The sequence below is a fragment of the Buteo buteo genome, chromosome 13, assembly GCF_964188355.1.
Source record: "Buteo buteo chromosome 13, bButBut1.hap1.1, whole genome shotgun sequence".
Taxonomy (NCBI): domain Eukaryota; kingdom Metazoa; phylum Chordata; class Aves; order Accipitriformes; family Accipitridae; genus Buteo; species Buteo buteo.
The window spans coordinates 28983255-28998193 of NC_134183.1; the positions used below are offsets into that span (position 1 = coordinate 28983255).

Consider the following 14939-nt stretch of genomic DNA (forward strand, 5'->3'; position numbering starts at 1 on the left):
GGAGTTACTCATCTGATGCAAAACTAACATTCTGCTGGCTCAGAGATAGTTTGTGTGAGGATATGTATTAACTTTTGTTGACAGAACCTTATGCCTCTGACTTAACCCATGTCGTATAGTCTAAGTCTCATATGTGCCCATTATTTAGCTGGGAAAAAAAAAATACAGGAAAGGACTTTTATGTAATTTCTGTTGATGGTTGTCCTAGCAATTTTTTCTGAGGTGTTAGGTTTCTAACCCTGCCCCAAACCCTACCTTTTTCCTTTTTTCAAATATACTTTCCTTCAAATATACACTGAACGTTCAACACTATTAAAAAAACCCCAAAACATAACAATATCTTACCTTTTTCAATGGTCTTGGTAAGAGTTTTGATTTGATCCTCCAATTTTTTTATTATTCTATCTTTCATGTCTAGTTTTTCTTCAAGATCCTGTAATAATCAAAGTCTATGAGTTCAGAGCAGCCACAATTAAAAAATGTCTTCTACTGCTACATGTTATTGCCACAATTAAAGAGCATTATGATGTGGTTTTACTTATATTTGATATCTTTTTTTCTCCCCAAATGAATTGAGAAAACGTCCTGTCCTGTCCGAAAGAAATCATGATTTCTTTCTTTTCATCCTGCGTTTCAGATACAGTTTCTTAATGATGATTTCATTTCCTCACCATGTTTTCCACAGTAAGTCGAGTCGTTTCTTGCTTTATTTTGCTTTGTACTTCATCCTGGATTTCATCTTGCATCAAACCATTGCTCAATCCCTCAATTTCTTGGGTTGTGACTTTCAGCCTCTCTTTTTCTTTTATGTCTACTTCATTCTGGGCCTCATTAGTTCTAAAAATAGATAGATAAGAAGCTTTGTCTTTTATTCTTCTTTTGTTAAAGCATAGTCATATCATATCTGTCCATTACTTATTTACTGTACACAAGGCGGTAAAGCAAATCTTACATTGCATGTGGTACTTTGAAGAGTTTAAGTGACTTTGTCACCACAGCTTATAGCAACTACATTTCTTACATTAAAAAAAAATAATATATTTACCGTCTTTGTGTTCTATCTCCTTCTAGCTCATAATGCAGCCGATTAGACATCTCTTTCATTTTTTTCAGTAATAATTAGCAACAAAGCCCAAAACAAAAGAAAAACAACAAAATCAGATTTGCTTACTGTTCTGTACCAGTATTCAGTAAATCTCTTCTTACACTTACAATTTTGTTCCATCTAAGGAAATTGAATGACATGCCAGATAATGTATCAGAGAAATATCTGACTACTCCACACCACACACAAAATTATATGGAATGAGGAATTTTGACACTACTAACTTCTTGCAGTTGGCAGTAAAACTACTTGCAAATTTTAAATCAGTTGCTTAGGAAGGCACTGCAGTGAGAGAGACTCAGAATCCTCAGCAAAGTATGCTTTCCTAAATTGAGAAGAACTTTCAAACAAGCAAATTTAGCAAGAACTTTTCCCTCTGTCTCTCACTCTGAATTTTTCAACACCCTCTGAAGTCCACCTCACAGAGTACGCCTAAGTTCCAAAACATCTTTCCTTTTTATCACTGTTTCCAAAAGGCATACTCCATTATACGTATTCTTAGCAGAACCCTATTGAATACACTTGCAGACATCCAAACCATAGAGCTGAATGACCTCAAAAAAGTAAAAAAGAGAAAAAAGCACACATACTTGTAAACTATACAACACTTTTTTTTGTTGTTTTTCTTACATTTTACTAGCAAGAAAGTAAGTAATAAGGCAATGAAGTTATCATGTAATATTGCTTCACCTTTAAAATTTCAAATATAGGGACTTCATCATGTTCATCTTAAACAACTGAAAGACTAGGGACCATACTGGTACTTTACCTTTCAGCTTTACAGTCTGTTCTTGAAGACGGTTTTCAAGATCTAATTTTTGATTTTCAAGTTCAGAAACTTGCCGTTTAAGATCTGGGATCACCTTTTAGAGGAAAAGCAGATTTGCATATTTCAGCACCTTCCTTCTTTTCAAATTTCTGCAACAGTTCCTATGACACTGGAAGACCTTCAACTGCAAATAGTCACAGATGGGGGAGAGCCTGTGGAGGAGTACTGCTACCTGCTTCCCTGACTTGTTTAACTTTTCTGGAAGTACCTGCTGCTGGCCACTCTTAAAAATGAAATAGTGAGCTAACAAAATGTTTGGACTGGCTCAGTACTACCATTCTTCCGTTCTAGTTTAAAAGGAAATTACACTTTAATTTCCCTAGCTCAACTAACGTTGGAAAAAAAATCAGTATGTTATAAAATCATTTTTTGTAAAATCACATTATAAGTAACTTTTCCTTATGTTTTCAATTTTAGTAACTTTGTTTTGAAGGTATTTCTTTAGTTATTTTTCACTCAGCAGAAAAGTAATACGGTATCTACTGCCTTCTGGAATAGCACTTCCTTGTGTTAGGTAGGTCTTACACAGTACTAAAAATTAGACTTTTAAGCCTTGCCTGCAATTTGTTAGCAACTTGGTGCTTAGCTGCCCTCTGGTGCAGAGAGCCTCAGAACAGCACAAATGTGTAACCACTGGCAATCCCACAGGCAGCTGGGTTTTCACTATTAAATCATAAAACTTGTCAGCCTGAGAGACAGAAATAGCTTTAAAGAGGCTTCTGAGAAAAAGATGCTGATTTCTGTCCTCTGACTACAGGGAAAGAATGAAGTAACTAAATTCTCAGCTTGAATGCCTCAGTACAATGAAAACTGAAGCTGGTTGCTGTGGTTTGACCCCGTCTAGCAAGCAGCTGAACACCCACAGAGATGCTCACTCCCCTGCTACCCCCACCCCATGCTCCCCATAACAGGGAAGAGAATAAGAGAATAGGGAGAGCAGAAGCAAAAAAACATCTGGGTCAAAATAAAGCCAAACACAGCTTTCTTCCTCCTCTACCTCAGTTTTTAGAGCTGAGCATGACATTATATGGTAGGCAATATCCTTCTGGTCTGCTTAAGTCGGCTGTCTGGGCTGTGCGCCCCTCCAACTTCTTGCCCAACCCCAGCTTAACTTGCTGAGGTGGGGCAGAGTAGGAAAAAGAGAAAGCATTGACACTGTGCAAGCTTTGTTCAGCAACAGCCAAAACACTGTCATGTTATCAATACTGTTTTACCCACAAATCCAAAATGCAGCATCATACAGACTGCTACAAAGAAAGTTAACTCCATCCCAGACAGACCCAGTACACTGTTATTAATACTGACCCATAGAAAGTTACAGTATCACAAAACTGCTTTTCATTAAGGCTGAAATACTGAAAGTGTTCCATCAGAAAAATGTATGGCCTGACGAAGAAATAGGGTTTTTTTTAATTAAGAGGTGAGAAGTTTAAATTAGGTAGGTATTAAAAAATATATGGTGAGCTAACTTTCTGGTCACTGCTAAACATCTGATTCATTTCTAGTTAAAAGTCTGTGTAAACAAAAAACCTAAATAAATGCTTGTTTCTTCATGACTTCCAGTATAAAGCTGCATACCTGTAGAAATTATTATGCCCTTCAAAAGTTCCTCACATTGTTGAGAAACTGCAAAAAGCACAACCAAAATATTTGTATGAGCTCAGCAATGGACACCCTGGCAACATTTTGATGTTTGAAACATCTTTTATAAAAACTGAACATTCAGCCACATAAGCGTACAAGGATTCAAATGTATTCTAAAAACTCTCAGTGTCTCCATAGCTATCAACAACAGAAGCCAAAGCCCGTGTGTGCACTACACACCAAGTCAGAGTTTGTAAAATGGTTGCCATTCTGTGATTAGAATCAAATCTCAATTCAGGTTTACGCAAAAGAAAAAGCAAAAAAGCTTCTGTGAGGCTGCCCCAACAAGCTGTACATTTGGACAATAAATTTGGCTGCCTCCTTACGCACCATGCCAGCATGTAGGGAAAGAGCCTGTATGGATGTGCAATCTTAGATGGCCATATCTGTTCGAGCCTTGAGATTTCAAGGATGTGACCGCAAGATTTTGAGGGCTTTGTGCCACAAACATATTTGGATTGTATTAATAAGTAACAAAAACATACTTTGCTTTACTACACCTTGATCTTACCAGGTTTTCTGAAGTTAGCCTGCTAACTTCAAGTCGAATACCATCATTTATGTCATTTTCCTCTCGAAATAATTTTTGTAGATGATTAATATCTTGGCTAAGATGTTCAACTTTAAAGTTCAAACCTTCAATCTCCTTTTCATATATTTCTTTCTGAGACTGGAAATGACTTTCCAATACTCTGTTAAAAAAAAGGAGAAAGAACATGGCAGATGTAGTATGACCTCAATGCAATGGGTCAAGTTTAAGACAAAGTGAAAACAAAGTACTGTGGTTAACAGGCAGGCATTCCATTACATCACCTGCGCATTAAAGGAGTTGAAAGTTATGCATATCTCAGAGGAAACACATTTCCGCAACTGACACATACACACTTATCTGACTGACCTAGTAAAAGTTTGTTAAACTGATTTTAAGCTGCTCAGCCAGTCATATAATGTATTGTTTGTTCATTTCTTAAACATTTGTTCAGAATTGCACTGTCAAATTAGTTACTCACTGATCTTTCCATTTATTTTCTAGATCACAGCTTTGAGTTATGAAAACACTGAAGTAGTGAACTAACCTTGTAGCTTTTTTCAGGCCCTCGTAAGCAAACCACAGTTCTCCATCCTCATTTAAGTGTTCCAAATCCTCCGTAGAGAGTCTAGAATACAAGGCAGTATCATTAGTGTGCAGGTGAACAAAATGCATTTCTTAAGCTTTTTTAAAGAGACCTCAGAACAAAATTACCTGCTTCTTACGTCTTCAAAATCATAGCTTTCAAGAAGCTGTTTTGTAACTTCTGACATCTTTTCTGGAAAAAACAAAGTTTACTACATGAATAATTTTCTCCGCACATTTCAAATTAAGTTTGATTATAAAGGTCAAACCAACCTCTTCCTAAATCTACAAGGTTCCTTCCTGGTACTCAGTAAATGTATCTGATTTACTACATGAATATGACGAGGGACTTGGTGCTACTTCTGGACATGCACTGGATAGGTATACCACCAATATTTTTTTTTCTAAACACATTAAACTTTCAATGCAAAGTTACATCTTTCTGTTCTGAATTTGGACAACTCATAGAGTTGTATAGATGATCTGTCATCTACTGCTAGGTTAAATGCTGCAGATATAGGTTCGCTCTATGATATTGTTAGCATTAAACAAAGTGCACAACAGTACTGATTCTTATTAACTACCTTTTCCCAAAGAGAACCCAACTCAGCAAGTTATTTAAGCATATTTGACATTTATTGCACCCAAGGCTAAAGACAGGATGAATGAAAGCTAGATAATGTATTGCTTCCATATTCTTGAGTCTCTATAAGCTACTTGTTAAATTCTAAGTGAAGTTTAAATTATTAGTATTGATTTTTAAACACAAAGGAGAAACGTTTGAAATCAGAGCTTCTTCAAAGGGGTACCCCAGATCTCAGTATTCAGTGATCACTCTGTAAAACTCACCTATTGGGGTTTTTTTTCCCTTTGCAAGTAAAGGTATGAATAGAATGAAATCACTACCAGATGGGAAAGAGAACTGGGGTTTTGTCAAAGCTAACATGGAAAAAATCAATTTAAACTGGCCTGGTTCACATTGTACTTGGTAAGTTCTCTGAATTATCTAGTATGTAGCTTACCCCTCAATTCTCGCTTCTGTGACTGGGCCTGCTTTTCGACATCCAATTTTTGTGTCTGCAGCAGTTCAATTTCCTTTTGCAACTCAGGTATTTTCTGAATCAGACAAAAAATTACAGACTGAGACAAGGAGTGAATAACAAGGGCTGAGTATCAGTTAAATCATAATTATAATTAAGAACCAGTTCATTTGGTAAAAAGGCTTAAAATGTGCTGTGTTTGAAGCATCTGGTTCTCAGGCATCAGAGCAGAACAGTAATGTGATGTAGTGAAAACATATGTGTTTGTGTCATGGAATTCACTCAGAGAAAAAAATGTGACTTTACACAAAAGTACTATTTTCAGGTTCAGTTTATAAACTACATTTATGAAAAATCCCCTGAGAAACCAATACTTTCTTGGAAAAAGGAAGAAAAAAAGATCCACACATTTAAACGTATAAATATTCAGGCACAATTACTCTTCAAAACATGCACTTATTTCTGCGAGCAGTAACTTACTCATATTGTGTACTGCATGAAAACAATGCAACATAGTGGTGTATTAAATACAGGTTACTAACTACTTCTAAAAATGCACTGGAGATAAAAAAATTAGTGAAGATAATCTATAAATAAAACTCCCACATTCTCTACTTGGTTTATCTAGCAAAGACTCCAAAATGAAATGCATCATACTTCACCTGTGCTTGTTTTGTAAGTTGTCCTATTTCCATTTTCAAGCCATCCTGAATGACAATTTCTTGCTGAATTTGATGTTGTAGCTGAGTTTTTTCTTCTTTTAGAATCTTAATTTCTCCCTTGAACAATTCAATCTCCTTTTCATAGTCCTGCTTCTGATTTTGGAAATTTTTCTCAAGTATCCTGAACAAGACAACGAAAAGGCGGTTTTATTTTCCTACATTCATAAGTGAAAGAATGGGCTTTGGTTTCATTTTAATTTGAAAGACAGGTTTCATTGAAGAAAACACAAACTAACCATAATTACTTGAAAATGCTATTCTCCATCCTCCAAATCAATCTGCAAAATGGATGATAATGGAATGAGAATGCATCCAGATTTCCTTACATGTAATTCAGATATTGGGACTGAATTCAAGGCAAAACTGAGTTCTTTCCACTTAAAGGCTAATTTTCTAACTGAGAGTTAGCCTACCTGAGCAGCTTTGCACTACATTTATGGCCGCAGTCAGCACTGAAAAAGGACATAGCAACAGAAAGCCCTGCGTCCTTCCCAGTAAAACGTTGCAAGAAGCTTTCCATTTTCTACTAGTCCCTGCTGGAATGGACTGGCTTCCAACATAATACAGCTAAGGGGCAAAGCAGAAAAAATAGCAAAGAAGTCCTCTTAGTATAGTCTGAAGTTATTTGCAGCTGAAATCAGACTGAGCTAGAACACCACACAGCTTCGAACCCTCAGGAACAGTGACTGACTGCACTGTTCACACGTCAGAGAACAGCATTTATCTGTACCTAAGGTTCTCTGTCTTATACTGGAGAAGAGTTACTGGAAAATAAACACTTGATCTGAGAAAAGCACGCTGCAAAGCAACAACCATTTATTGCTAAATAATAGGATTTTTAATACTGCAAATGAAATACCAAAGGGGGAAAAAAAAAAAGTTTTTCCCCTGTATTTTTAACCAAATGTCCTTTACAAACACTGCCTTTCCTTCAAGCTGAATCTTTCTATTCTGTCCTTTAATATTCACTTCACAGGAATTCTGACTGGTATGGCCATCAGCTGCTCCTCCAGTCCTGACTGAAATCTGAGGATATGTCCAAAGAAACCATTATGATCAGGGTTGCCTTTCAATTCTCGGAAAGACACATGGAAAGACAGGAAACTACAAAAGCAAGAACAGTCTCAAGTTTACAATACAATTTCCTGCATGTGACTGACCCACAAACAAGCATGTGCTTTTCCTCAACTATACATGAAGTACTTCAGTACTAGCATTAATGCCCAAGAACACTCACAGATTCATTAGTGATGTGAGCATAATACATTTTCAGCAGGAGAAAGAAAGGCAGGGAAAGAGAAAAAATGAATGCTGTTTCAAAGCAATAAAATTCTGATTCCATACATTCTCTGATTTTCTTCTTTTTGTACATCATTGAAGAGTTGCTTCGTGAGGTCATCCATTTTCTCTGTCAAAAAATATTTCAATATTTCAAAGACCTTCATGCAATTATATGCATTTATTAAAACAGTATGGCCACAACAAGAAGTTTTGCTTTAATAAGTAAACCTTAACATATTTTAAGGCTGAAATTACTCTCTCAAGTGCCAAAAATTACCACAGTAAATTTTACAAGTAATGCTATAGAATAAAAAGGTTCTAATACACTGAAGCGTAATTCATCTAAAGTATACTCAATCTCATGGGCTGCTTGTGTTCTTTAAAATTAGATTTTTAAAAGCAGTATATTAAAGGAACCAAGGACGAAGTGACACTTTGAAGGAATGCATGTGCATGAGACAGGAAACATAATAGAAGAGGTTTTGCTACTGAAAGAACAAATTTAATTTAATTATTAAATTAAATGCATTTGTACTACACATTCTCAAGCAAGAGAAGCTTAGGACCAACTTGGAATTTACTGTAAATTCAGCATTTATATTGCTTTTATTAGAACAAAAGTCATTTACCTTTGCTGAAAACCTGACTTTACAACTTTACCCCACTATAACTCCTTTGTAACTCCTTTAAAACTCCTTTTAGTTATTGTACCTTTCATTTCCTCAGTTTTTTCTTGGAGCTTTATTTCTAAGGTCTCTTTCTGTTCTTGTAATTCTTTATTCTGATTCTCAAGTTTTAAGATTTTCTGTATATACAAAAAGTAAGCATAATATACAAATTACAAAGGAGGAAAAAACAGGTCACAGGAGGTCTTACATTTTAACAAGCATATATGGACTCCCTTCCTTCCCTGCCACCTCCCCTAAAAGTGAAGTTACTTAGTAACTCTCGAATCATACACTTGATAAATTCAGTAACTGAAGAAATTATTTAAACTAAAATAAAAGCACCCAGACGGCAATCAAAATTTACCTGTTCACTGTCCTCTTTATATTTTTTCCATTTCTCTTCATATGTTCTCTTTTGAGCAGTTAACTTTTCGAGATCTAATTCAAGTTTCTGAATTGTATCCATGTCATTCATATGAGTTGAAGCCAGACTGGTCAATCGTTCCAGCAAACCATGATTCTCTCTATTCTACAACGAGCAAGACAGGTTAAAAGAAAACAGAAAAATGCACACCTGAAACTGTTTAATAGAATTTTGAAGGAAGCACCTGACCTATTTCTGCTCACCATCCCATATCAGTCATGATTATTTCAACCAAGGATTGTTTCCATTAGATTAAAGCTACCATCTTAAAGATGATTTGGCTGGTATGGCTCTCAAAAATAAGCTGCAAAATAAACATAATATGGAATTCCCAAAAGTTACTAAATATGTTGCACCAGAGCAGTACCTCCACATCCTTCATCCTAATACAAGTAACCCCATCCAGAGACTGGACAGACTACTCAAGAAACAGTAAAGAAAAAGTTTATTGCAGACTCTTCTCATTGGAAAAACTAACCCCAAAATAAAAGGAAACCCTAGACGATTCTTTTTACCCTGGATGTAGGAAGAATAGTAGTGGTTTATTATAGAGGACCGTATACCTTATGTATTCTCCCACCTTGTCAAGTAAAGTATGGCTATTGTAATTCACATAAGCCTCTAGTCAACATGAGAGCTCTGAATAAAACATATATGATAAAAAAATTAGCACAAATCATAAATTGACTGGTGTCCCTCACCTGTTCTTCCATCTTTTTCTGCAGTTGCTGAACTCTGTATGAAAGCTGAATATTCAATACAAACCGCCGAATATTCTGAAATCTGCGTCTGGCAAGCCATGCACGGGCATATTTCTGAAGGATCACAGCCTTGTGTTCTTCAAGCATCTTTAAAATATTAACATCTGTCTGTAATTATCTCTGGCTCAATCAGCATCAATTATAACATTCTGTGGATCTGCATACACTGATAATGACAATGCTTCTCACGAAATATCAAAATACTGAAATACCAAGGCTGCAGACACATTTGAAGCACTGTAGTAATCGCACTAAATGATCTGCATCAAGTATAAACCAGACAGAGTTCTTGGTAACTCGGAGATTAGATCTAAGCTACTGTGTATCAGTATTTTTATAGTAACAATATATATATAAAATATATAAAATACATAAAATATATAAAAATAGACTAGAAGATATGAGAACCAGACATGTAAAGGGTAGGAGTCATTGCCCTAGTTTCCATCTTCCTTATAGAGCAATAGTGGCTTCTAGTCACTGAAATAAAATTTTTGATAGGCTGTACCTTCCGGTATTTCTTTCTTGCTAGAAATCCTCTTGTATAAGCTTGAATTGTTACAGCAGCCACATGGATGAGCTGGCAAAGTCTCCGGACCAGGTAACCCCGACAGTATTTCTGAATTATTATAGCTGCCCATGTTTGCTTCAGAGTTCTTGCAGTTATAGCTTGCCTTAATTCAAAAGACAATAGAGTTTACTTAGGTCACATTAGATTTCTCATAATCATTCCCTCAGTCAGTCAAATCACACACACAAAAAAGATGATGTTGAAAACAGGCATGCACTTTCTAAACCACAGCTTTTTCTTCAATCAAAGTGAGAGGGAATTATCCACAACCTTTGAAATCTGTTCCACAAGTAATTGTTCTGATGGTCTCTCTCTCAAAATTTCAAAGCCTACATAGTGACATCTTCCTCTTAGTCTGCTCTGTGAAAGACTGGTGCAGTTTCTCTGCTGCATAACTCCTCATAATAATTTGTACACACTAATTTGTAGACCCTTGTAAATTGCTTTTCCTTTCTGCTACCTGATTTCTTCTCTGGCTCTGAAGCTAAGCAGTAAGCCAGCTGACAACTGGGTCACACATCATTAGCTAAGGACTGAGCTTACATGTAGACAGTCCTCTCAGGAATCTGGCAGACAACATCTGAAATCTGCTAAAATACTTTCTTCATATCATCTGAAGAACTTGAACATTTTCAATCCGTAATTACAATCAAGAGGAAATGGAAATAAAATCTGAATGGCTCTTTCATAAAAATTACACTTCCAAATTAGTGTTGGGCATTAGTTTGACCTTCTATATCCCTTCAGCCATGCCCTAACTGCAAATTCATTTATCAGCCAAAAGTACCGCACAGTCCGCTGCCCCCGGAAATACTGCTGTATTATAATAGCTGCTTGTTTCATGCGAAGGAATTTCTTCCGATGCAGCCAGCCTCGAACACTCTTTTGGATCATGATGCATGCGTGTCTCAGTTTATCTGATCGCAGTTTTTCTAAGTAAGCAACCTGTCCTGCTCTGAAGAAAATTTTTGTTCTCCCAAACTGATATTGGTTATGATCCTGAAAAAAACCACAATAGGTATATTAAGTTTTTGGTTTATTATTGTAGACCAGACACTCTCTTCCTTTTATAAACTGTCACTTCAGGCAAGCTCTTCTGAAATTACATGATCTTGGTAAATAAGAATATCCTCTCTGCCTTCTTTGTAGATAGGTGTATATGGGGGGGAAAAAATCCACTTAGCAGGAAAGAACCAGAGGATTACATCCGAAAATCGCACCCTAGTGATCTCAAATAAAATGGAGGATCTGGATTTATCAATCTTCAAGACCTTGAAAGCAACCTCTTCACCCCCTCCTACAAGTCTGGTTCCTTGGGTTCAACAGTACCTTTTGGTGCACATGTCTGGCCTTGAATCAGTGGGAGAAGCTGCTTTCAAGCTCAGGCTCCCACGCTTGGTCTGTGCTGGAGCTATGTGGCAAGTACGCCTGTGTTTGGCCTTATATATCCCTGAGTCTGCATGCAGTCCTGATTTGAATCACTGGCTTGAGTTGGACCAGCCTCATCACTACAGGCTTGTCTAACAAATAGGAGCAATATGCAAAACAGCATGTTTTTAGAACAGTTCTCCAGTATGCTGCATTCCACCATCAAAAGCCCTCTTGTGTGCATAAACTTCTAATACTTGACAAATGTATACCATTTACTGTTCACTGGTTTGTAAATATAGGTAGAATATCTTCCTTTTTACAAGCAAAGATACTAAGCACAGAGAGGTTAAATCATCTGTCTACAGCCACATCATGACTGTGTCAAACACAAGTTTATTGACTCGCAAGCCTATGTGCAACACACTACATCAGGAAAGATAGTAATAACGTAAATATCTTTCCTATTTGAGGAGTGAGATACTACTGTTGGCAAAAGAGACCTTTTATTAATAATAGATGCTATAATACATAATGTGTCAGTGCATACAAACCAACCTGGATTAGCCGCTGCAAAACAATCTTGCAAATCTGCTTCTTGTCATTTATGGAGAGTTCCTGCTGTGTCATAAGAATGCTGTAACGGCTGAAAAACTCAATGTAAGTCCACCTGGAAAATTAAAAGTTAGTAAATGCAATTCATTTAAGAGACACCTAAGTATTTTTTGACATATGGAGGCCCACTGACATCCCTACCTGGAAGGGTAGCTCTGTGCACTAATTCGAATAGTTTCCAAAACACCACAGGCTCGCAGTTGCTGAGCAACTCTCTTTGAATCAAACCTAAAAAAGCAGAGTTATATTTTACATTTTGCTGGGTTTGGCATGCTATAATAGTTAGAACCATTCTACTAGCGGGATTTCTATTTCTGCCCGTAGGACGCAGAGCTCCCTACTTTTTATATGGTGTCTTGGTTTCGGTTTTTTTAAATATGTGATAGGTAGTATCTGGGTTTTCTTCTTCTTCCTCAAAACAAAGGAAGACTGTATTTATTTCTCTCTTATGAAAAGTCCTGTTTCCTTTCAATATTAACCGTGACAGTTCGCATCAGGAAGTGGCAAAGAATCATGCCACTCTCAGCACAAAACATACAGAGAAATAAATTCCCTCAGCAGTCTAAGAAGAAACTCTCTCTACGTACTCTTTAGCACACTGATTATGAATAAACCAGGATTTACTCATTAATATCTGGGTTCAAGATTATCAGCACAAAGCATGGAAAGACCCTTTCCAATGCTGGGCCAGAGCTGATATGCCCACAGAGCACTATGCTACAGTGTCGATCCAGTACTAGCTAAGAGATCCCTGTGGCTGACAAATGACTGTACTGTTCTTTCACAAACTTATGGTATATTCTTCTAGTCTAATTCAGACATGTTTTTATATTATCCAAGCTATTTCCCCCCTCATTTCTATTACACAGAATAATGAGGTCTCACTGCAGTGTCAGTGAAACAGTGCCATCTGTAACATGTTTTGCATGGACAGATTTTGTCTGGCTTCAATAAAATGAGCTAACACACTTTAAAAGCTTAATTTAGAATCAAAGTTTGTCTCTTTCCTCCTACTCAGATATGATAAAAGCTTTTATTTAATTTGTCAGTACACCACTTTCCAGCTGAAAGCTGTATAACTGAAACCAGAGTGCTTCCACGTCTGCCCACAAAACAGACCAATAGCTGCATCAGGGTTAACTCATACTTACAAGTTAGTAGTTATCAAACTGGTCATAGGAATTATGCAAATTATCTGGCATATGTGATTGTATTATAAGATTAAAGTGATATAAAGTTGTGGGAAAAAGCCAAGGCTATGTTCAACACTGGTCATACCTTTTTTGACTTCTAAAGCTCTTCTAAGTATTTCTGTGAACAAAAGGGAAGTTCACAAAGAAAATGGCATTGGCTTTTATCCCCTAAATATTAACTGGTACTAATCCATACTGTACAAGAGCAAACATACCTATACAAAATATCCATCAACTTGAATCAAAGGTGGACAACCTTTCCCCTAAAAATGTTATGACAAATACACAAATATCCAGCTTGAAAAATTTTAGGATAATAAAGAATTTGAAAGGTATCAATAACTATTACTGCATGATTCTATTTTTGTAAGATGACAGTTGTTTTTTTTTTTTACTTCAGCTATCTTGAAAGGAAAAATATGTTCTGTATGGGAAGTTGTTCAACAATAAGAATTTAGCTTGCTTACATTAGCTACTTTGAAATAGAAAAATACTCTTAATTTTAAAGGTAATATAACAGCTCAACACCACTAACATACTTACTCAAAAGGCAACTTCTCATCATTTGGCTTTATGCATCGTACATAATGAGGGGTGGTTGCATTGAGTGTCACCATAAGTAAAGACAAAGAACTCCGGAACTAGAAAATATCAGACATAATAGTTTTGCTAATGAAACATTTACAGCTAAGTATAAAGTCAAATCTTAGGTTTTTAATTATTTGTTAGGTTTTGGTTGGACACTGGGAGATTTTCTTAGGGTTTAGATCTTAAACACAGGAAATCTAAGAGTCCTACTGTACCTAACAGTCTCCTATATATAAATTAACCACACCTACTTATACCCAGACAGCACTACACTGTGGCTGGCTCTTGCTGTCCTGAAAACTGAATAGTCCCCCATGAATAGTAATAGAATACAGTATCATAGTCTCAGACTGCCCAGTACACTTCTCTGAAAGTATAAGCATCACAGAATAGCACGTTTATGTAGTACCTTACTACCAACAGTCATCCGGAGTTGTTTGTTAGGTGACTTTAGAACAGGTCTTGCAGATTTGATGTTTATACTTGAACTGAAAGGTGAAATGGACACTGGATCGTCTTGAAAAAAATTTGCACACAGATGAAACTAAAAGTGTGGTGAAAGAATCACAGTTAAATACTGTGTAACTGTAATAACTTTTAAATAAAAACTACAATTACTATAATGTAAAATGCAAACTCCATCCATCTTAATGCTTAAGCCAGTACTGCAGGATGTTGAACCAGATCTTCAAGCTACAAACAAACAACAATTGAGGAAACAGTTGCAACAGAGTCTACTGTGAACTAACACATTTCACAGACAAACCTCAACAACTGTTGTGTAGGCTTGCAAAAGCTCTTTCAATATGAGCAAACATGGACATAAATACAGAACAGAATTAAAAATAGAACCACTTAAGGTTATATTTTCACAATATTTAATTTAAATTAAGAATATGGTTTTTGGTCAGATTAAGTTAGCTTCTTAATAATAAGCCTGAAGTCTCAAGGCTGTAGACTTGAAAGGGACAGGGCCCTCAAGCAGATGGGAAGTGGCAGGCACATATAAGACATCT

The 14939-nt window shown here is 36.3% G+C and overlaps 1 protein-coding gene across 2 annotated transcripts in view; it reads right to left on the minus strand.

The window, feature by feature from the left end:
* Positions 1–14939, minus strand: part of MYO5C (myosin VC) — a 37717-nt gene that overhangs the window by 10355 nt on the left and 12423 nt on the right. For both annotated transcript variants that reach the window (XM_075045282.1, XM_075045283.1), the window contains 19 exons: positions 14333–14467; positions 13879–13976; positions 12284–12370; positions 12086–12197; positions 10947–11158; positions 10097–10262; positions 9529–9675; positions 8768–8932; positions 8447–8540; positions 7799–7862; positions 6395–6575; positions 5715–5808; positions 4822–4885; positions 4655–4735; positions 4090–4270; positions 1875–1968; positions 1046–1097; positions 672–837; positions 346–433 (listed from right to left, as the gene is read on the minus strand). In XM_075045282.1, the coding sequence (XP_074901383.1) occupies positions 346–433; positions 672–837; positions 1046–1097; positions 1875–1968; positions 4090–4270; positions 4655–4735; positions 4822–4885; positions 5715–5808; positions 6395–6575; positions 7799–7862; positions 8447–8540; positions 8768–8932; positions 9529–9675; positions 10097–10262; positions 10947–11158; positions 12086–12197; positions 12284–12370; positions 13879–13976; positions 14333–14467 (2281 nt within the window). The remainder of the gene's footprint in view (positions 1–345; positions 434–671; positions 838–1045; positions 1098–1874; positions 1969–4089; positions 4271–4654; positions 4736–4821; positions 4886–5714; positions 5809–6394; positions 6576–7798; positions 7863–8446; positions 8541–8767; positions 8933–9528; positions 9676–10096; positions 10263–10946; positions 11159–12085; positions 12198–12283; positions 12371–13878; positions 13977–14332; positions 14468–14939) is intronic.